Source organism: Canis lupus, chromosome 4 (genome assembly GCF_011100685.1).
Source record: "Canis lupus familiaris isolate Mischka breed German Shepherd chromosome 4, alternate assembly UU_Cfam_GSD_1.0, whole genome shotgun sequence".
Classification (NCBI taxonomy): Eukaryota; Metazoa; Chordata; class Mammalia; order Carnivora; family Canidae; genus Canis; species Canis lupus.
This window is the reverse complement of record NC_049225.1, coordinates 56,474,721-56,496,311: the sequence shown is the minus strand read 5'-3', so window position 1 is coordinate 56,496,311 and position 21,591 is coordinate 56,474,721. Positions and strand designations below refer to the sequence as shown.

At 40.8% G+C, this 21,591-nt stretch overlaps 2 protein-coding genes across 4 annotated transcripts in view; one reads left to right on the top strand and one right to left on the bottom strand.

Moving 5' to 3' along the window:
* The window catches only part of FAM114A2 (family with sequence similarity 114 member A2), a 33,450-nt gene extending 32,575 nt beyond the window's left edge, over positions 1–875 (bottom strand). The window contains exon 1 of one of the 2 annotated variants that reach the window (XM_038534958.1): positions 802–875. The gene's annotated coding sequence lies outside the window, so the exon portion shown is untranslated. Of the gene's footprint in view, positions 1–789 lie in introns of both variants that reach the window. The other variant, XM_038534957.1, reaches the window with a different exon arrangement.
* Positions 813–20,247, top strand: MFAP3 (microfibril associated protein 3). 2 transcript variants are annotated; one of them, XM_038534959.1, is made up of 3 exons: positions 813–941; positions 12,657–13,121; positions 15,924–20,247. In XM_038534959.1, the coding sequence occupies exons 2-3, from the start codon at positions 12,827–12,829 to the stop codon at positions 16,715–16,717; spliced, it is 1,089 nt and encodes a 362-aa protein (XP_038390887.1). In that variant the 5' UTR covers positions 813–941; positions 12,657–12,826; the 3' UTR covers positions 16,718–20,247. The 2 variants fall into 2 exon arrangements, with proteins under 2 accessions (XP_038390887.1, XP_038390888.1); XM_038534960.1 differs by lacking the exon at positions 813–941 and adding an exon at positions 7,126–8,450.
* Positions 20,248–21,591: the final 1,344 nt, after the last annotated feature.

The window sequence follows — 21,591 nt, the reverse complement described above, 5'->3', positions numbered from 1 at the left end:
GTGGATTCACTATCAGAGAAAGGAAAGGAAAGGAAAGGAGAAAAGGAATTAAGAAATTAAGAAAAAGAAATTTTAAAAAAGAAAGAAATTTCAGGTGTGAGGAATTGCACTATTTAAGGTTTTTGTGAGTTTCCCAAGTACCCCGCAGTGAGCGTCTGTGAACGGAAATACCGCAGAGGCACCCGGCCGAGTCCTACGCCTCGAAAGCACGCGCGCACACGTTTAGCTGCACACACACGCCGCGCCCACGCTCCTCGGGCTCGTCGGGCCGCACACCGCCGAGGGGCGACGCGCTGGGTCCAGGGCCGCGCGGGCGGGGCTCGTCTCCCAAGCTCCCCGCGCGGCGGTCGCTCACCCGGCCGCACCCGACGCCGCCCGCCGGGGTTCCCACGCGGCCCCGACGCCACCCGCACAAGCACGCGAGGGGCGCAGGGCGGACCCCGCACGCCGCCGCCGGACGAGGCCGGGCGGGCGGAGGCTGGCGGGGCCACGACTGTCGTTAACAGCCCGGTCCCCGGGCGGACGCACGGGTGGGCTCAGCGTCCCGACACCCAGGTCGGGTCCACGCCGGACGCCCGCGGCCAACCCGCGCTCCCCACTTCCACGACGAGCGCCCCTCACGCCAGCGTAGCGCTTCGGCAACCCAAAGCGCGTCCAGCCGCGAAGTGCCTGCCGCCCGGCCCCGGGCCGCTCCTCCCCCTCCGCAGCCGCCCGCACGGCCTGGCCGCGAGTCCCCAGCCGGCCCGCACCGCGCCGGCCTCCTCCCCGGGAGCCCCGCACCCAGCCCACCGCCACCCTCACCGCCGCCGCCGCCGCCGCCGAGGAGCCGCTCCTACTGCCCCGGAAGTACTCGCCTTCTGTGCGGAGGCGGCCCCGCCTGCCCAAGAGCACTTCCGGGTCAAGCCGCGGCTCCGGCCAGCGCTAGCTGAGCTGCGGGTCTGGTAAGTGAGGCTTCAGTCGGGGTCGTGCCGGGAGGCACTTGGGGGGGGGGGGGGGCGCGGAGGCAGGAGTCTGAACCGGTGGGTCGGGGTCCGGCGTGGGGGAGACGAGGATGTCCCCGCCCTTTTGAAGGCGAGGCTTGAGCTGCAGGAGTTCCGCCGTCGTCGCTCTACGGAGCATCAGCTACCAGCCGGGCGCTACCTGAGCATCGGGGGGACAGCACTGGGTTACGAGCCACCCCCGGCCCTGCTCCCAGTTTGTTGGCGGTAACCAAGTCAGCAAGCAAACACTATGGTCTAACACGGCGGTGGAGGGAAAATGATGATTCTGAACGCTTTACGGAAAATTAAACAGCATCATGTGATACGGAACGGGGAGGGTGATCCTTAGGAAGCTGTTTAGAGCATTGGAGGCGGAGGAAATAGCAAATGCAAAGAAAGGCCTCGTGGTGGTAACAAACTTAGCAGGGTCAAGGAAAAGATAAAAAAAAAAAAAAAAAAAGGCCGCTGTTACTTGCCCAAAAAGAGGAAGGAAGATGAGGCCAGAGACTTCAGTGGGCCGAATCTTGTAGTGTCTATGAGCCAGGACGAGGAGTTTGACTTTTATTTGGAAACAACGGGGGAACGATTGAAGGTTTCTCTGCAGAAACTTCATATGCTCTGATTTAAGTATGACTGTTAAGATTAAGGTGAATCTCTTCAGTTTTCTTTGAGCGGTGAGAATGCATGCAACCGGGACTGAGAGCCAGAAAGAGGCACTAGAGACCCCTTCAGTGTACAGATGTGAAAAGTGAAGTTCCAGGGAAGGGAAGGGATTTGATCTTTTAAGAACCCAAGTCTCCCGACCCCATCTGTTGCCTTCAGAATTATCATCTCAATGTCCGTATATAATAATTGTCACTTCCTAAAACAGCTAGGGCCTTTGCTTTTCATGGTGGTTCTCTTAAACTTAAGGGCATCACTGTCACCTGGTAGCTGGTTAAAAATCCCTATTCAGGGGATCCCTGGGTGGCTCAGTGGTTTAGCGCCTGCCTTTGGCCCAGGGCCTGATCCTGGAGTTCCAGGATCGAGTCCCACATCCGGCTCCCTGCATGGAGCCTGCTTCTCCCTCCTCCTGTGTCTCTGCCGCGCTCTCTTTTTCTCTAGGTCTATCATGAATAAATAAATAAATAAATCTTTTTTAAAAAATAAAAATAAAAATCCCTATTCAAAAGAAAAAAAAAGATAACAAATTTGTAAAAGTATAAAATAGGTAGTCTTCTCTGATTTCCTGTGGTAATGGAAATTGCATAGAATTTGGGGTTCAAAAATGGAATCTCGGTAAGTCACTTAATTGTGCCTTGCATTTAAAATAGTGCTAATAGCAGCAGTTTTCAAACGTTTTGGTCTCAGGATCCCTTTACACTTTTTAAGACGTATTGAGAACACCAAAGAGTTTGTGCATGCGACTTATATTTATCAGTGTTTACCGTTCTAGGTATCAAAACAACTTTCAGTTATTTATTTGAGATAATAAATTCATTACGTGTTAACATACATAGCATTTCTATGAAAAAATATTTTCCAAAACAAAAAATCATTGCAAGTCGTTTTAATATTTAATTAATATTATTTAATATTATTAATTTAATATTATAATAATTAATAATTAATAAATATTTAATATTTATTTAATATTTAATATATAATAGAAGATAGCTAGATTCTCGTTATCTCCTGAATTCATTCTCTTATGTTAGCACTCATCATGTAGCTTCTGGAAAATTACACCATATTGTGTGAGAATGAGAATGTAAAGGCAAATAAGATCCTAGTATTATTATGAAAATCATTTTGAAAAAGTCTCAGGGACCCCAGGAGCCCCTGTACCACTACACTTTGAGAATCACTGGATTGCAATATTGTCATGACAATCAAAGGAAATATGGGCTTGATTTGTAAGTCATTAAAACTATGCTCATGAAAAAGCAGATGCTCGGCCTTACACTTAGAGATGCCAAATCAGCAAGTCTGAGTGGGACCAAGAAATATTCATCTTTAACAAGCAGCATGGGTTAATTTGATATAAGTTCTCAAAAATTGCAATTTAAGAAAACCAGGTACAGATCAAATTCACTCTAGACTATTTTCCCCACTAAAATTTTAATTTTTTTTTAATTTTTATTTATTTATGATAGTCACACAGAGAGAGAGAGAGGCAGGCTCCATGCACCGGGAGCCCGACGTGGGACTCGATCCCGGGTCTCCAGGATCGCGCCCTGGGCCAAAGGCAGGCGCCAAACCACTGCACCACCCAGGGATCCCCCCACTAAAATTTTAAAAGCTATGCTTCCATATCTTCAAAAATCTCCATTAACACTTTCCAGAGCCTGAGACTCTGGAAAGCCAGTAAGAAGTTGGTAGCAAGTACCTTTCTAACTGCCAAGTTGATGAGCATCTGAATTCAAAATGTTGAATCCAGTCTTATGCTAAAGAATGAAAAAGTTTTTAGATGCTGATCTGTAAGCTTACGGTCTTTTGGACAAATAGATAACTGATAAAAGAAGGAATCCAGTAAGTCTTACAATTGAGTACTTTTCAATGTGCTAGGTGACTGACCGAATAAAAGAAATTCATCCAAAATGAAGAGGGTAAAAGTTGAGCAGGCTTCTAGAATAAGGTGAAATTTGAGTTGGATACAGTACAGAGGGTGGAATTTCCACAGGAAGATACTAGTGGGGAGGAGCAGGAAGTTTCAAGTAAAAGGGACAACTAGAACCTAACTTTAAAGTAAAAAGTTATTTGGAGAGATTAGAGAGGGAAACGAGTGTAGTTAAGGCTTTGAGCCATGACTGGAGGAAGCTGGGAAGACTATAGGATTTAAGCAAAGAAAGGAATGATAATGATAATTAGCCTCTAGCTGAGGAAAGAGGCCCCTACAAGAGCATAGCTAATTGGTGACAGAGGTGTAACTGAAGACCAGATTTCTAGACCTATTCATTCCTTCAGCAAGCCATTACTCTGCACGCAGGTACCGCTGGGCTTCATCTGGCTATTTCTGTTCTACCACCTGAATATGGATATCTGACCAAAATTTGAAGCTTCTCTCTTGAGCAGTAGAAAATCAATGGATTTTTAAATCACCATGACTTTGTTGGATTTATGTTTAGGACCAGTTCTAAGAGGAGCAGTGTTTGGAGTATAGTTGGAGTTAATGAGACCCATTTAGAAATTAAAAGAATAGTATGGTGCCCAGATAAGGTAAAAGGACTGTGAACTAGGGTGGGAAAACATCTAGGAAGTGGAATAATATTAACAATAGCATGTATTTATAATATACCCACATTAGTTCATCTAATGCTCACAACTACCCTATGAGGTCATTACTGTTAATAATCTTATTCAGTATATATGAAAACTAAGGCCTCGCAAACCCACAGCTTCATCCAGGTATGGGATCAGGCTCTTCAGTCCAAGCTACTAACCAAGAAGCCATGATGATCTTGTAACTTTGATCTTGCAAAACAAAGAATTATATTGTGTGGCCATGATCTAAGATATGTATATATTGGACAAGTAGATGTGAGGGTGAGAATGAGAAGTTCTGTTTTAGTTATACTAAGCTTAATTTTTTAGACTATAGAGAAAAAAAAAGTAGGTAAGATGATCGTAAACCTAGGCCTGTTACATCCTACATCCATATCTTTGTCATTTGCATTCAGTAATTTCAGCAAATGCTAATGGCAAAAGAATATAAGTCACAGGTGTTTTTCAGGGGGCCAGAAAATACATTGAAGTTTGAGCTGAGTGTCCAAACCAGTTATGAGGTGTGTGATAGTTCCAAGTTACTACTGGCAGCATAAGGGCTATTTTAATTAGGAACTTTTCAGAAAATGATCCTCAAAATTATGATTTCTGTTGGAATATTACTAACCTTTTTATGGTTCAGATCTCTATAATAATGGTTGAGTATAAGCAGGAGAGTTTTATGTTTGCTCTTTGCAACGGATGGAAGAGTACTAACAATCTGCTTTTCAGTTGCTTTTTTTCCCCCTTGCCAATTCAGAATGACACTTTGACCATTTGTGTGCCAGGCGTGGGGGAACTTCATTTTTCAAGTGTAACAGTGCCAGTAGAGAAGAGTAGATAAGCTGTAAATACAATCTAGAACACATCTAATTATGGAGAATAAAGCACTAATATCCCAGTATACTTGAGACCAATACCATCTGGGCATCAGTGTTTTTCCCAACTTTGTGTTATCCCAGAACTATTTCTGCAAACAGCAGTTTCCTCAGCCAACTTAATATTGAGCCACAAGAACGGAAATCAGCCACATTACTTCCTTATTTACTTCTGTTGAGAATTGAAGCAGAATGGAAATATTTCTTCTCTCTGAAGTTGGCAGGAACAGCAACAAAGCAATCTGTCAGGGATGACAGCTTAGGGGCTTTTCTTTGTTTCTTTGTTTCTTTTTTTTTGTGATACAGCCAATATTTAGAATGGTTCTGTCAGGTAGAGTCATCTATGTTTCTGATTATTCATGATCCTAGAAAAGCTTATATTTTACTGTACCTAAAAGATGAAAAAGGAGTTGGATTAAATTTGAGTAACACTTTTCTGTTATTCTTTTTAATGCTGAAGAAAGCTAATGAAACATTCTACCAAGTAACTTCACCCACAAACATAGCATAGCCCTTTATAACTGTTTGTAAGAAGGTGGCACTTTGATTTTCCTTTTTGAACTCTTTCCTCTTCTCCTCTAAATGTCAGCTGCAGCATTAAGAAATAGCAGGCAAGGGTACCTGGTTGGCTCAGTTGGTAGAGCATGCAGCTGTTGATCTCAGGGTTGTGAATTCAAGCCACATTTTGAGCATGGAGTCTACTTAAAAATAATAATAACAGGCATGATATTGTCACAATAAGTCCCAAAACTAGTGTGTAAATTCCTGAGGGACAGTATCCTAATACCCTGGGCATCCCTTTAGCACCCAGTACTTCATCTTGAGCGTGGTGGGCCCCTGATTTACCTGAGCTGTTTGAAAATTATTACACCAGCGTGAGTAGAATGGTTATAGTCAGTGTAATTTTTGTTGAAATTAGCAGACTGATTCTGACACAAGGAAATTTAGTATGAAGAGCTGTCCTGATCCCAAAGGTGATTTGTTCCTTCACTCTGTTTTCTGTCACTGCAACCTTCTTGGACCCATACCTTCACCGCTTTCTCTCCCAGCTGCTCAACAGCATCAGCCTCTTATCTGCAAATAGACTGTGTCTTGGTAGCTCAGACTAGAAGTCCTTTGTGTTTGGGATGCCCATGGTATGATTACGAAGTGCTCAGGCTGGGCCTGCCTTTATTGACCAGACATAGAAGGAGAGTATAGGACCTATTGCTCTTCTGGCAACAGAAAGAAATCAACAGATAAAATCAACAGATCAGGCTACATCTGCCACCTTTGACCTAAGAGCAGTTTAAGAGTGTTCATAGTATTTTTCTAGACCTGTCTTGTAGGTTTCTCTAAACTTCTAATAGAGGCAAATGGTTGTTTCTATACAGAATAGGCACCACAAGTCTTGACCACATGGGCAGTTTGTGTTCCACGTTCCAGTGGATAAGGAGGAGAGGAGGTTGATATCCATGATGAGTATTGCCTGGTAGCCACAGCCACAATTTAGTCACTTGCTGAACTGAATCTTTCTTCTCCTACCTAACCATTTGTCCATTTCCTTTTTTTTTTTAATATTTTTTATTTATTTATTCATAGAGACACAGAGAGAGAATGAGAGGCAGAGACACAGGCAGAGGGAGAAGCAGGCTCCATGCAGAGAGCCCGACGTGGGACTCGATCCAGGGTCTCCAGGATCACGCCCTGAGCTGCAGGCGGCGCTAAACCTCTGCGCCACCGGGGCTGCCCCATTTGTCCATTTCCTTTCTTGTTTTTACATTTAGTCTTAATTTTTGTGGTTCTTTTTTTATTATTATTTTATTTATTCATTCTGAGAGAGAGGCAGAGACACAGGCAGAGGAAGAAGCAGGCTCCCTGGAGGGAACCTGATGTGGGACTTGATCCCAGGACCCCAGAATCACGACCTGAGCTAAATGCTGATGCTCAACCATTGAGCCACCCAGGTGCCCCAATTTTTGTGGTTCTAATTTTGAATGAAATTGTATATGGATGGTTATTTCTTTAAAAAATAATAATCTTGGAGGAAGTAGAATTCTGTCAGGAGGCAGCACTTTAGTGTGTCTCTTTCTCTTCCCCTCTGTTCCCCTCGCTTCTTTTCACCACTTTCTCTCCCTTCTGCATCTGTGTGATCCTGTCTCTCTGCTTCTGTTTCATGTGGCTCAGACCTGACTGCCTCAACACCTTCTCTTTCTCAAATGGCCCTAACCCACCATGTCTCAAATCCAAATTCCAAGATCAAAGCTTCTGATTAGTTTAGTCGTCCAAAGGGTTGACTTCCTCCTGGGCCCTGGAACATAAAGGCAGGTCTCAAAAAAGGGAAAGGTAAACCAGGCACATCATAACAGAGATTATTTACTGCAAACTCAGAATTCACAAAAACAACGTAACATCATGGTTGGACTCCCAAGTTCAGTTTAAAATGCCTGGTTGATCCACATTATTACTTATTTGCAGTAAGCGAAAGCAAAACGTGAAATTTAAAATTACAGATTGAAATTACGTAATAGCGTTTCCCCCTCTCCCCACCAAGATTTTTAAATGGTTGCATAGTATTCTGAGTAAAAGTGTTCCATTTATCTTAAATAATGGTTTTATTATCAGATGTAGATTTTAGCACACTATCTAAAAAGACAATAATAATTACTAGAGGTTACTCAGTGATTACTATTGCCAGAGTCTGTGTTTTATACAGATAATTTCCTCAAACCTCACAACAGTCCTATAGAACAGGCACTATTATTTTCTCCATTTTAAAGATGAGGGTACCCAGACAGGCAGATTAAGTCATTTACAAAAGTTGCAAGGCTGATTAGAGTCTGTCAGGATTCAAATCCAGGAAATCTGGCTCTGGAGACTGTACTCTGAATCTCCCTGCTACTCCGCCTTTTTCAGAGGCCTATAGTTCCACTGATCCAGGGTAATCAAAGTCCAGAATGGAACATGAGTGATAGTTCTCTCTTCTTGGAAGTGTTCAGTCTGTACCACCATTGGGCAATGCTGTGGTAGAGGAAATGAGGAAATACAGTCATAGCCTCAGTACGCCAATCCATGGGCCCTCTGCCTCAGAATCATCCAGGGAGCTAATTAAACACCATTAATTCCAAAGTCCAAGTCCAGAGGTTCTTATTCACTAGGGCTAGGGTGGAACCCAGGAATCTGTATTTTTAACAAGCTCTCTGGTGATCTTAGTAGTCAACCTGGGCTTGGTAATCCTTTATCCCTACTATTTCCTTCTAGGACAAGATGGTGAATGAAGACTTTGGGAGTTGGGGTTGACCCAAGTACTGCCTTTAGGCACTATGCCTCTTAAGTTCTCTGGATTGTTAACATTGGCTGTCTCAGTATAGTAAGTGCTAGTAAATGCATGTCAGTTTGCATAATTATGATCCCTATTATGTAACATTCTTCAGTTTACAAAGATATATCACATACTTTTTCAAATTTATTTTTTAAAGATTTTTTATTTACTTTATCAAATTTAAATGAATTTCCATGAGTAAACATTTATTGAATATGTGCTAGTTTTGAAGTATAGCAATAAAAAATACAGTCCCCGTGCTTAAGGGACTCCTAAGTGAGAGGGGATGGACTGCCAATGAGTAGTATAAGGTGAGAGCTACAGGGGTTGGGGGAAAAGTCAGCCTGCATCCAGGTATACTCTGGACCACATGGGAGGGAGAGCCAGGACTTGAGACTCAGGGAAGCTACATGAAGGAATTCCACATGGCAGTAACACTGCCAGGACACTGCTTGCCCCACAGCCCTCTCATATAGAGGCTGTTTATTCTTCTAAAGCTCCTGCATCTCAGCAGAGAGAGAGTCCTTTTTTTTTTCTATTTCCGGTGTCTTCTACTCTAGCTGCCTTGAACCTGGGGGGACATTCCCTTTCTTACAGGTAATCTACCCTACTCTTGAGCCTCCACATTCTTTGACTTCTTCTTTTTTTAAAAAAAAAAAAAATTTTTTTTAATTTTTATTTATTTATGATTGTCACACAGAGAGAGAGGCAGAGACACAGGCAGAGGGAGAAGCAGGCTCCATGCACTGGGAGCCCGACGTGGGATTCGATCCCGGGTCTCCAGTATCGTGCCCTGGGCCAAAGGCAGGCGCTAAACCACTGCACCACCCAGGGTTCCCTGACTTCTTCTTATTGGAGAGTTATCTCCTTCACTCACTTCAGCCTCCCACTCCAGTTCCGAAAGTCCACCTCCAGATTTGCCATTGGCCCAGACTGCTCCCCTCCAGAATCAGGAGTCAGACCCAGCACGCTCAGGCCACCCCTTCTTATTACCACAACTTGTAGCTTTTCTTCCTGAGCACCTCCTAACCAGTGATCCCTCTGCTTTTTCCTCTGTCTGTTTACTAAAACACTTCTCTTCCATTTTCTTTTTCTTTTTTTTAAAGATTTTATTTGTTTATTCATGAGAGACAGAGAGAGAAAGAGAGAGAGAGAGGCAGAGACACAGGCAGAGGGAGAAGCAGGCTCCGCGCAGGGAGCTCGATGTGGGACTTGATCCCGAGTCTCCAGGATCATGCCGTGGGCTGAAGGTGGCACTAAACCGCTGAGCCACCTAGGTTGCCCTTCTCTTCCATTTTCAATTCTTATTTATCCCTCAGGTATTGTTGCACACCTCGCTTTCAAGGGGGCTTTCTGTGACAAGTTTAGTTCCTCACATTGAGTACTACTGTAGCATCCTGTACTTTACCTTGGGCAGCATTTACTATATTGCATGTGTTTAGTTAGTGTCTGTATTCTCTGCCAGACTGAGCTCCATGAAGGCAGAGGCGGTTCTCTAGTACAAAAGGTTGGCACATAGAGCTCAGTAGATACAGGTGAATAGATGAAAATGTATACCTCTAGTCTAAAATTGTGGTTCTCTGGCACGTGGGTGGCTCAGTCAGTTAAGCATCCAACTCTTGATTTCAGTTCAGGTTATGATCTCAGGGTTGTGAGACTGAGCCCCACCCCAGGCTCCTGGCTGAGCATGGAGCCTGCTTGAGGTTCCCTCACTCCCTCTCCCCCTGCCCCTTCCCTGCTCACACACTCTATAAAATTAAATTAAATTAAAAACTGTGGTTCTGAACTCAGTGTGGAATAGGTAGGAAAGAAGAAGATGATGGCAGGATAAGAAATGAGGTGGTATTAAAATAAGGTAGAGTTGTGGGTGGTTTATTTGTTTTGTTTATTTTTGTTTTCCTGACAAAGAGAGGAAGCCTCTGGCTCAGAGCCCTTAGCAGACAGCAGTTAATAACATTGTTTTCACCATATTTATGTATACGGTTAACGTTTATTTACAAAGGTGATATAGACTTTCCTTTTAAAATAAATGTGTGAAAGTAAAATAATGAGTTGACTTAAAAAAAATCATGCTAATAGAAGAGATGAATGAAATTGGGAAAACATTGACTTGGATACAGCCACAGGAACTTGTCATCAAAGTTCTAGGGAAGACTTAGAACACTTTTTCAGCACAGTCATTTCCTCTCACAATTGGAAGCAGTAGTTTAGAATAAAGGACAAAAGTCTTATCCATCAACTGTATATATTGTACTGAAAAAGAACTTGAGAAATTACACATGTCAAGCCCTGAGCACAGAGCCTGGCTTATGGCAGTCATTTACTACTTAGTGTTCTTTCCATTGTTTCCACTCACCACTCTCCCTCAATAGAGAATCCTGGTCTCTATCTATACATACAGTATAATTTAAAGGAGCAAGTCACTGTATAGTAAATGGGTTGGACCATTTCTGAAATCCCCTCCAATGCCCAAGATCTTTATTTCCTGTAGTGTCATTTTAGCTGGGTTTGGGGAAGAAATAGAAATAAACACATGTATTCAAGCTACTATGTATAACAAAGTTTGAAGTCTTATGTTTTACTCTAAAAAGTCCATTCTTGGGATCCCTGGGTGGCGCAGCAGTTTAGCGCCTGCCTTTGGCCCGGGGCGTGATCCTGGAGATCGAATCCCACGTTGGGCTCCCGGTGCATGGAGCCTGTTTCTCCCTCTGCCTATGTCTCTGCCTCTCTCTCTCTCTCTGTGTGTGTGACTATCATAAATAAAAAAATAAAATAAAATAAAAATAAAAAATAAAAAGTCCATTCTTATATTTTAAAGATATAGCAAGGTATAGAAAATTATTATTATCATTCAATCATCATTTCACGGGCTAATGAAAATTAAATGACATTTACAGCTTGCTGTGATTCAGACTTTGAGGAGTTTAATGGCTAAATACAATGATCCAGTGCTTTTTATGTTCTGTGATCAAGAAATCTTTACAAAAGTACAAAGGAGAGTCATTTCCAAAACTAATTATTTTGGGCCTTTATAGGAAATAAAGCTAGGCATTTCATCCTATCTTTTATAGAAATAAGTTGAAATTTTTCTTTGAGAGTCATTGAGTTAAAAGAGGAATCAAATTACCAGAAAGGTAATCATAGCTGGGATATTTTGCTCTTTGTTCATGATATTTTATTGTCTGGCACGCTTCTCTATAGTTGTATTTGTATTTCTACCAACTAGACATTGAAGATGTCAGCTCCTCCCTGAGCTAATTTTGCAGACTTTGAGCTAAAATTTGGTATTCTCACAAACTGTTAAATATACTGTATTTTGTCTCTGAATACTGAAGGAAGTGTTAAAGGAAAATTCTTTAGTCTAACATTGTTGCCAAAGAGGGAGGTTCTAAAGCTTCAGAAGTAAATAACTACTTAAATATATGTAGTAGTACAATTTCCTTTCTAGTATTAAAACAAACAGAAAACTACCTTCTGGGATCCCTGGGTGGCGCAGTGGTTTGGTGCCTGCCTTTGGCCCGGGGCGCGATCCTGGAGACCGGGGATCGAATCCCACGTCGGGCTCCCTGCATGGAGCCTGCTTCTCCCTCTGCCTGTGTCTCTGCCTCTCTGTCTCTCTCTGTGTGACTATCATGAATAAATAAATAAAATCTTTAAAAAAAAAAATAAAAAAAAAATAAAAAATAAAGAAAACTACCTTCTACATTATCTCTGCATTATTTAAAACTAATATATTATGTATTTGGATTGCTCAAATTTTGAACTCCATCGTTACTATTATGATGTATCAGTTGATTTACATTATTGATACAACAACAGATGGTGATGGTGCAGGTTGAAATAAAAGATCATTAAGCTAAATATTTTAGCCTTTTTGGCTCCCTGTTGCATAAGATTTGTCAGAGTAAAATAGAATCATAGCCTTTCAGAACTAGAAGAGTCTTTAGAGAGGTCTCATCTAGTCTCATTTGATGGATGAGAAAACGGCCAAGGGAGAATGCTACTTGCCAAGGTCTTAACAGCTTGTTAGTAGCACAGTGAGGACCAGAATCTAGGTCTGCCTACCATTTTCTAATTCAGTGCTCTTTCTATGGTCTCGGTGTGAGATTTTTAGGTAGTGTTCTTTCTATTTTGCTCCCTGATGTCAGAGCCAATTATTCTAATCAATTTCACATCTATTCATTTCTAAAACATAAAAGTTTCACCCCATTATGAGTCTTTGTTGGTTAAACTTTAAATCTGGCTTTCTTTTAGGTTGGTATCCACTCACATCTTTTAATCTTGAAGATTTCAAAATACGCCTGAATCTCCCACTTGTTTGGAAAATTCCCAATACCAAGCAATAAATTACCCACCGTGCTCTTGTTATAGAATAGAAGCTTTTGAGTTCTCCAAATCTAAACAAGACTTCCTCCCATTTTTCCATGAAGCCACATTGTTGTCTCTTCACTTTAGTGGTGAGTGTTACTGTGCCAGCAGCTTTTGTTTTGGAAGATGTCGGCTTCAACGAAATGGCCCCACTGGGAACAAATAATAGTTCCTTCAATTCATCATTTCCTCCAAGCTTTGAGCACTCAGCAGATTCCCACTCAGGGGACGATGTCATCATAGCCAAAGAAGGAACTAGTGTTTCACTCGAGTGTCTTCTCACAGTCGACCACTATGAAGATGTCCGTTGGTACAACTCAAAAGGCCAGCAACTGGATGGCAGAGGCAGAGGTAACTATGCCAGGGTATAATTAATCAAGGTTACTCATTTCCTGTTAGTTTTGTCTCCTTGAAATATTCAACAAAGAATCTTAATGATGAGGTGCTTAGGGGGAAGAGTCAAAACTTTGAAAGGCCTGCAATATTCTAGCTATGAGAAAAAGCAAACCAATTTTAATTACTTAACCAGAAGAAGAAAGAAATAATAGTTATAAATTTAAAAGATGTTCACTTGATGACAGGGAGCTAACGTCTCTCGTGTTGGTGAGCTAGTTTTCTTCTTTTGAAGGTAGACTACCTCAGGGCTGCTACAGACAGCTGTGTCGGCTGTGCACTGCACAACCCCTTTCACCTAAACTGTAATGTGAATGATAGTGTGATGGCCCTTTGTGAATACAGCAGGAAGGATTATGGCTAGACTTAGATAAATTTGTCATAAATTTTAAGATCTTGTATGGAAATGAGTCACTAAGAATTTTAGAGGAAATCCAGGATGTTTTTTAAAAAAGTGTAGCTCTGTGCATAAAACTTTTAAGTCCCTCTGAGAATTAGAATGGCACTGAGAAGGAGCTCTATAGGCTCTTCCACCTCAACGGTTTTCCGTGGTATACCTTAATTTACTTGAAAATGGGAAAGCTTCTCTTGTGCCTTTGCGTCTCAGTCTTAAAAATTATCCAGACATAATATTACAACTACGTCTCTTTTTTGACAGGTTTTTATTTTACTTGTTTTTGCTGTTGTGAACCTGTGAACACATCTTAATCAGAATATTATTTCCTAGCTAATATTCTGCTAGAAAGAGCTTTTTGAAGACTGCTTGTGTTAAAGTACCTCAAAAAGAAATCATGAAAAATCAATTGGATAAAGATTAAATTAGAGGATGCTCATAACCTACACTTTCAGAAAAGGCCTTTCTTATCTTTTTCGCTAGAAAGATAATCTAACCTCTTGGAATATAAAGGATATTTGATTATTCATATTAGAATGGAAAACAGAAAAAGAGACCAATGGTATTTTCTTCTAAAATATACACTAAACATTTTAACTTTCTGTAAACTGGGTAACTGCCCGCCAGGGAATTAAAGAGTTTGAATTGTTAGAACAGAATATTTTTAATCAGCTTCTTAAAAGTATACATCTATTGACTCAGGATCTCTAGAGTAATGCCCAGAATGTATATTTTGACGTGATTTGGGGTTTCACATTTGGACACAATGGTCTAGACTCCTACTCCCTTTGGGCACTAGGATCCTCACCAAACACTTCTGAGATTTGAATTTTTCAATCAATGTGATCATTACAGACTGACCACATCAACAAAGCTTAGGTTAGGATGAGACCAACCAAGTGGAATGGCAGTTTCATTTTCCTTTTTGCCTTTACTTTGAAAACCACTAACATCTATCATTGATGCTTTCAGTAGCAGCTCTGGAAAATTCTATTAAATTTTATGAATCTCCAGTGAAAGGAGTTTAAAGAGCATGTCAGTCTAGTATAAGGTTCATAAATCTTGAGCTATTATCAGCAAGTAAGCTAGAGAGTTTACATTGTGGTTGTAGTACAGTGGTTGATGAATGGAGTGATGTACTTCCATCATACTTTGGATTCATAGGATAGCCTTTTCATAGCTCCAAATTCATAGAACAGAAGCATATAACTACAGAATTTAGATAAATTTTGATGACAATAAAAATGGGCACAATCCAGAGTGCTTACTAATTGATGTACCACTAAAATAATTCAGAACCATAGAATCTCAGGGATGAAAGATCTTGAAGATCTCTTAACTGCAATATCTTAAGGTTGGGCACTCAGGTGGTTCTTAAGCAATCCCCCAGCCTTCTCCAAGACACTTCCTCTAGTCATGGGGACTCATGTCTACACCCCCAGTTGGCCCATCCATCCCACTTTGAATGAATGGCTTGTGTAGCTAAAGTACAGGATACACTGAGAATTTACCACAAACAGAATTGTGAGGCAGAGCCAAGTTACAAATGGGTATTGAATCAAGGTAGGTAGGCCATCAGCTTTGCTTTTTATACTCTTAGGTATTTTGTGTACATGATCCCTGAATGAAGATGCCTTCGTGTATAGAAGACAGGCAGCATGTCTTAGGTTTAAAACCGAACCCAAAGATCCTTTTGGCATCTTAAGGGCAACTTTATTCTCTTTGCTAAGCAGTTCATTTACCCTGACTTGTGACATGTATCTTTTGGCTTGTGCTTCAGTTATTCTTGCCAGAAAATCAAGACATTATCAACAAACCTTTTCTAACAAAATAAATTAACATGTGCAAGCCATGCCATATTTACTAGTTAGTAGTTAGACAATGCACTAAACTGGTAGGATTGTATTTTTTTTTTAATTTTTGTCTTGTTATGAAAAGTAAACAAATACAGTTAAATAAAAAGAAGAAAATGTAATCACTCAACTCATTACCCCAGAAATAACCATTATTTTGCATTTCTGAGGCATTTTCTTCTATTATATGAAAATGTATTGGTACATACATATAAACTTTTTTTTTTTAAGATTATTCATTTAGCATTATAGGATATAACTATCTCCCTGAAAGGCTTGCTATGTCTAGCCTCGAAATGTAGCTATGGTAATAATTTGTGTCAGGAAGGAAGATCTTGATTCTCTTTTTAACTTCAGGCTGTTTAAATTTCTACTCTGTACACAAGTAGCAGAACCTAATAGATGAGGTAAAGCACTCTCGTGAAGAGGTGGCATATATAAATATGGCAGTTGGCTTTTTCAGTAATAATATTCTTTATGCTGTAATTTTTTTTATTTCTGTTGGGTCATCAGGTGGAAAATGGTTGATTTCTGATAACTTCCTGAATATCACCAGTGTAGTCTTTGATGACCGAGGGCTCTATACATGCTTTGTCACCTCTCCAATCCATGCCTCCTACTCTGTCACCCTTCGTGTTATCTTCACCTCGGGAGACATGAGTGTCTACTACATGATTGTTTGCCTGATTGCCTTTACAATCACACTCATCTTGAATGTTACACGGTTGTGCATGATGAGCAGCCATCTTCGTAAGACTGAGAAGGCTATCAATGAATTCTTCAGAACTGAAGGGGCTGAGAAACTTCAAAAGGCCTTTGAGATTGCAAAGCGCATCCCCATCATCACTTCAGCCAAGACTCTAGAACTCGCCAAAGTCACACAATTTAAGACGATGGAGTTTGCTCGTTATATTGAAGAACTGGCAAGAAGTGTCCCTCTTCCACCCCTTATTCTAAACTGTCGGGCCTTTGTTGAGGAGATGTTTGAGGCTGTGCGAGTGGACGACCCTGATGACATGGGAGAAAGAATTAAAGAGAGACCTGCCTTGAATGCTCAAGGTGGCATTTATGTCATTAACCCAGAGATGGGCCGGAGTAATTCACCAGAAGGAGATTCAGATGATGGTTCTCTGAATGAACAAGGCCAGGAGATAGCAGTTCAAGTTTCTGTCCACCTCCAGTCAGAAACCAAAAGTATTGATACAGATTCCCAAGACAGCAGTCATTTCAGCCCACCTGATGATCTAGGATCTGCTGAATCAAACTCTTACTCCAAAGATGGGACGTATGAAAGCCGTCAGCTGTGAGCTATCCCAGTACCTGCAAAAATAGCTCTCACAAAAGGAACGTATTTCATGCAGGAAATAACATTTTTACCAAAATATAACTGGGGGTTCCCCCTTGTTAATATTAAGCACATCAGAATGTGACTTATTGCCAAAATCTTTGTAAAAATTCAGTGTTTTTCATATCTGATATTTCTCAGTCATTTTCCTCAAGCTTGATGAAATGACACAAGCTAAGATTTAAAGGAACCCGAGAGATAAGCATAATGGACAAAGTGCCACACTAAGAGTTCCATGCCTCCTCTTCTGGTCATGGTTCTTCAAATGGTTAGGGTTGATGCTTATCCTGAGGCCTCACTTTTCCCGCCAGTTAAGTTGAAGGATTTGCATTAGATGATATCTCAAGTCATTTCTAGCCTTGTAACTTCTTACCTGTCCCTGTTAAAACCACCAGATTTCATCAGCACATCTCCAAATAAACCCTTCCCTAGACTTTTAAGTACCTTTTTATGGAAAGGATCAAGCTGAGACTTTATTTTGTGATTTAAATTCCCACACCAGTGCCATAGTGCATAGACGTGTGGGTGTTTTTCAGATGTTTTGCCATATGGAGTGTGCAATTGTATGTGCTAGATTGAGTCTCTTTAGTGTAGCCAATGTCTGTATTGTTATACAGATATCAGGGAGCTAACTGCTCATTAATAAACTACTTTCCATGAGTAAATTGGTCCTTTTGGGGGATATATCATGTCTTTTTAACTTACTGAAGCATCATTTAGTTCATTGAGCTGGCAGTGATTTCCCAACTGATCTCCAAAAGTGAGCAATTTGTTCTTAAGGAATAATGTCTTCAGTGCTTTTAGAATAAGAAACAATGTCAAATCATCTATCTCTGGTAAATCATGGATTTTTGACATTTCTGTTAATAGAATTTCTCAGGCTTTCCCTTTTTGAAAGTACTGGACTCCGTAGAGGGTTCTGTGTTTGGGATCTCATCCCAGGAGGAAACTCAGAGCTGGGTTCATCTTTAGACTTCTGTCAACACTCTTGCCCTCCATGATGGTTAATATGGTGCTAAAGGCTGCATGCCTCCTTATCTTGTTTGTTTTCTTTATACTTTGTTGTTGAGGTTTTTATTTTTGTGTACTTCAGATAGAGAATTCTGAGCTCAGGCTGCTTTTGTGGTCTTTCTGAGAAGCACTAACCTGAAATAAGATTAGATACTGGTATGTGGTATATGTGAATATATTAAATATGTAGGCATAGATATAGGTACCAGTATATAGATATATATACACACAAAAATGATCTAGATATAAAGAGGGAGAAAAATTATGGATGAGGCCATCTGATTCAACTGTGTATAATGAATACTTGAGACAGTATTTCTTGCCTGGTTGAGGCCTAATATAATAGAATTGTAAATACTCTTCAGAATAATTTCTTCAGCTACAGGAAGCTTGGTGTCATATGATTTTTAAGAACTTGGCAGTGGAGCTCCATTTGGTGCTTCATGTTTCTTCATTTGGTTTCTGATTATTGAACCATTACTTGAACTAGAGGCTTCTGAGGGAAATGTTCAGAGGAGGTTTTATCAGGATTTTAATTTAAGGTTTCAAATGGAGGAAGGCAAGGAAATAGAGAGTGTAACCAGATAAACTCACACCTCCCTTTGTCCAGGCTTATCACAAATAATACATCTCTTCTGGATAGCATGAATGAATCAGTGTGCAGTTGTATCAGATGGCATTATGGATAAAGATGATAATGCTGCCGTTTCTGTCTCAGGCTGTTTCCATGGAAACCTCCAGAGCCAAACAAAAGCTACCACCAATCATTTAGCCAAAGCTCGCCTTGGCTTGTAGACTTGCATGTCTTTAAGAAATACTGTTTTCATACATTTGGCTTTGAGAGCAAGGGCTCTTCACCATTCCCTAGACCCTAGATTATAGAACACTTTTTCCTTCCTAGGCTTTTTTTCTTAAAAAATTAAAAATGCTAAAAGTCTCTTGTCTGAGGTTTGTTCCCTGACTATCCTTCAGATAGTACCTCCAATGGATCTATCCCTCAAGTTCTCACAATGGATGTGAGTGTTTGGAACCTTAAGGTAGATATATTTAACGGTCAAAGTCCTGGGAAATGGGACTTTGGAAAAATATGAGAACTAATGAAAAAAATCTGTAAGTTTACACAATACTGTATCACTATTGGCTACTCCAGTGTGTCCTGGTTAAATTAACTTTAGAAACGTAATGGTGACTTTATTTGGTAACTGGGTTACTTTGAATATTCCAAATTATGGTGCCAGTGATAAGGAATTACAGTAGTCAAAATTTAACTGGAGTTGGTGTTACTTTTTTTTTTTTGGTGTTACTTTCTAAAGCTAGTTTCCGAGAGGAAGAAAACCACACATTAATATGTTCTGTATCTAATCAAATACTCTTCATATGTAATAAATAGTCTCATGTTACGTTTTTGTAAAATCCTTAACCTTTTGAACTTAAACTACAGTCTAAAAGTCTTTTGACAATAACTGTGGTATAATTAATCTTTTGTTTCAGTGGATTTTATAGTTAGTGAAAATGCCTTTACTCAGAAAATGTGTTTAAATAGTCCTGTCATCTCATTTATAAATTTTGTATTGTGACTTAATGAACCTTATTGTCCTTATGAAATGAAATGATGGCTTTGTGAAATGAATTTACCAAAAATGGATATGTAAACATTTTTATAGATTCCTGGACAGCTGAAATGATGCCAGATGGACAGGCATCTTTTGAGCTGATACTCAACCTGAGTTTTAGGTAGTTCAATAAGCGTATCCTCACGTTGCATCTGTTCTGATAGTTAAATTCTTGATTCGGGACCAGCAAGCATTTGTATTTCTCCCAATTACCCTTACGTGAGTACCTTGGGAGTTGCCAATCTGAAACGGTTGTGAAAAGATTTCTGGCTTCTTCGCCTCACTTAGCATGCATTTTGAAGTTAAAGCACGTGGCTTTCTGTGTGGTCCTCCAGCTTCAGTGAACCCCTTGGTGTATTCCTCTCCACATCCTGCATGTTGCTTCACCCCAGATCAGACTCTGTCTCCCATGTCCCAGAGTGGCATGGGAGCATGGCATGCTTGTTTTCCAGAGCACAGCCGGCCATGGGTGCTAGCCTTGTCTCAACACACCAGCACTTATAACACAAGTAAATCATATTTCCTGAGTCACCAATAAGAGAAGACAATCTTTTCTCATCCAGGCCGGGAATTTTGAAAATGCTCAGCTTTATACATAAACTCCTACATCTCAACACATTTCATAAGTGTAAGCGTTATTTTAGTGTGGTTCAGATGATGTTTAAATGGTCACCATTTTAATGAATACTTACATTATGATTTTGTCCTTTCTTTTAAAAAAAAAAGTCATGCTTGAATATATTTATTAAATGTTCAATGGACTATTTCATTTGTCTGAAATCCTCTATTGAGTATATATTCATTTTTACGTGTGATGGAATTTGATGTTAATGATTTTAAACAGGAGTAAATTTTAATCCAACTTGAATTCTGTGGTTATGCATTTTAATCTTAAAAATATTTAATAAGCATTTATATGTTTTTGGTGCTCTGGGCCATACTGAGATGGATGTGTTGCCTACAGTGTCCATGAGGATGCAGTTAGCAGACACGTGTGCAACAGTTTTTCACTTCTGACGTAAAACATTCCTGGCAAAGACCTAAAGAGGATTTAACACATATTTTGGAAAACACAATTAGTATATAAAGTCTGATGATATTTGGCACATAGGACATGTGCCTCTGGTACAAGCAAACGCCTGTAGTCCCATGGGAGTGAAGGGTGACGATGGAAAAGCACAGGATCTCAGGAGGAGACAGGCAAAGGAAACGTAACGGCACAGCTCATTACCTCAATACCACAGAGCTTTCATTCTTAGAATGAAAACCTAGTTTCTATCTCCCTATGGCAAAGATCGCTGGACTTGGATCCACCACTAGCCACTTAACAATGTACTTGGCCTCTCTGGACTTCAGAATGGAATTGATATTACCTACCTCACAAAATTTAACATGAGCATTAAATAAACATATAAGCAAACACTGAGCTAGCTGTAACATGCCATAGAGTGTAAGGGGACAATAATTGTGCATTCAGAGTGTCAGCTTTGTTAGAAGCCATAACTGGTGGTGTTGGGAGTCAACTAAAAATTCCTCCAAGTCTCTCAATTACAGTTGCATTTGTCTGCATGCCATAGAAAACCAATTGTGGTGGCTTACCCAAATAAGACGTTTATATTTCTCAAATAAGAAGTCCAGAGGAAGTCAGTCCCAGGCTGGTGCAGGGCTCAAGTCTAGCATTAAGGACTCTGGCTGCTTCTAGATTCCCCTCCACCCTTAGGCGGCTTTCATCTACATGGTCACAAAATGTCCTAGATTGGGTTCCCCCAAGAAGTGAGACAGGGAAAAGGAGGCTGAATCCAGGGTCCATTAATGAGTGGGTTACTACTTTGGGCCACTGCTGTTCAGTCCCACTGAGGACCTCAGGGAGCTCTCTCTGCCCCCAGTATATGTAACTGAAGGCCGAGGAGCTCAGATGTTTATGCACCAACTCCCATCTGTCATTGAGGGCTACTCCCAAGTTCACTAACTGGCACTTGCAACCTGCCACACATAGGGTAGCATGATCATATAATCAGCAAAACCCCTCAGAGTCACAAAAACTTTTGGAAAAGAAGCCTGTGTTGAATATAGGAATGGTGAGTGCCAGGGGGTGGGAGCGGTTATGGGCAGAGCACTGAGAACACATGCTACACAGGACAACTCCTTCACCTTCAGCATTATGTCTACATTCCAGGCAGGGAAAAGGGTATAAAGTCAAAGGGCAAAGACA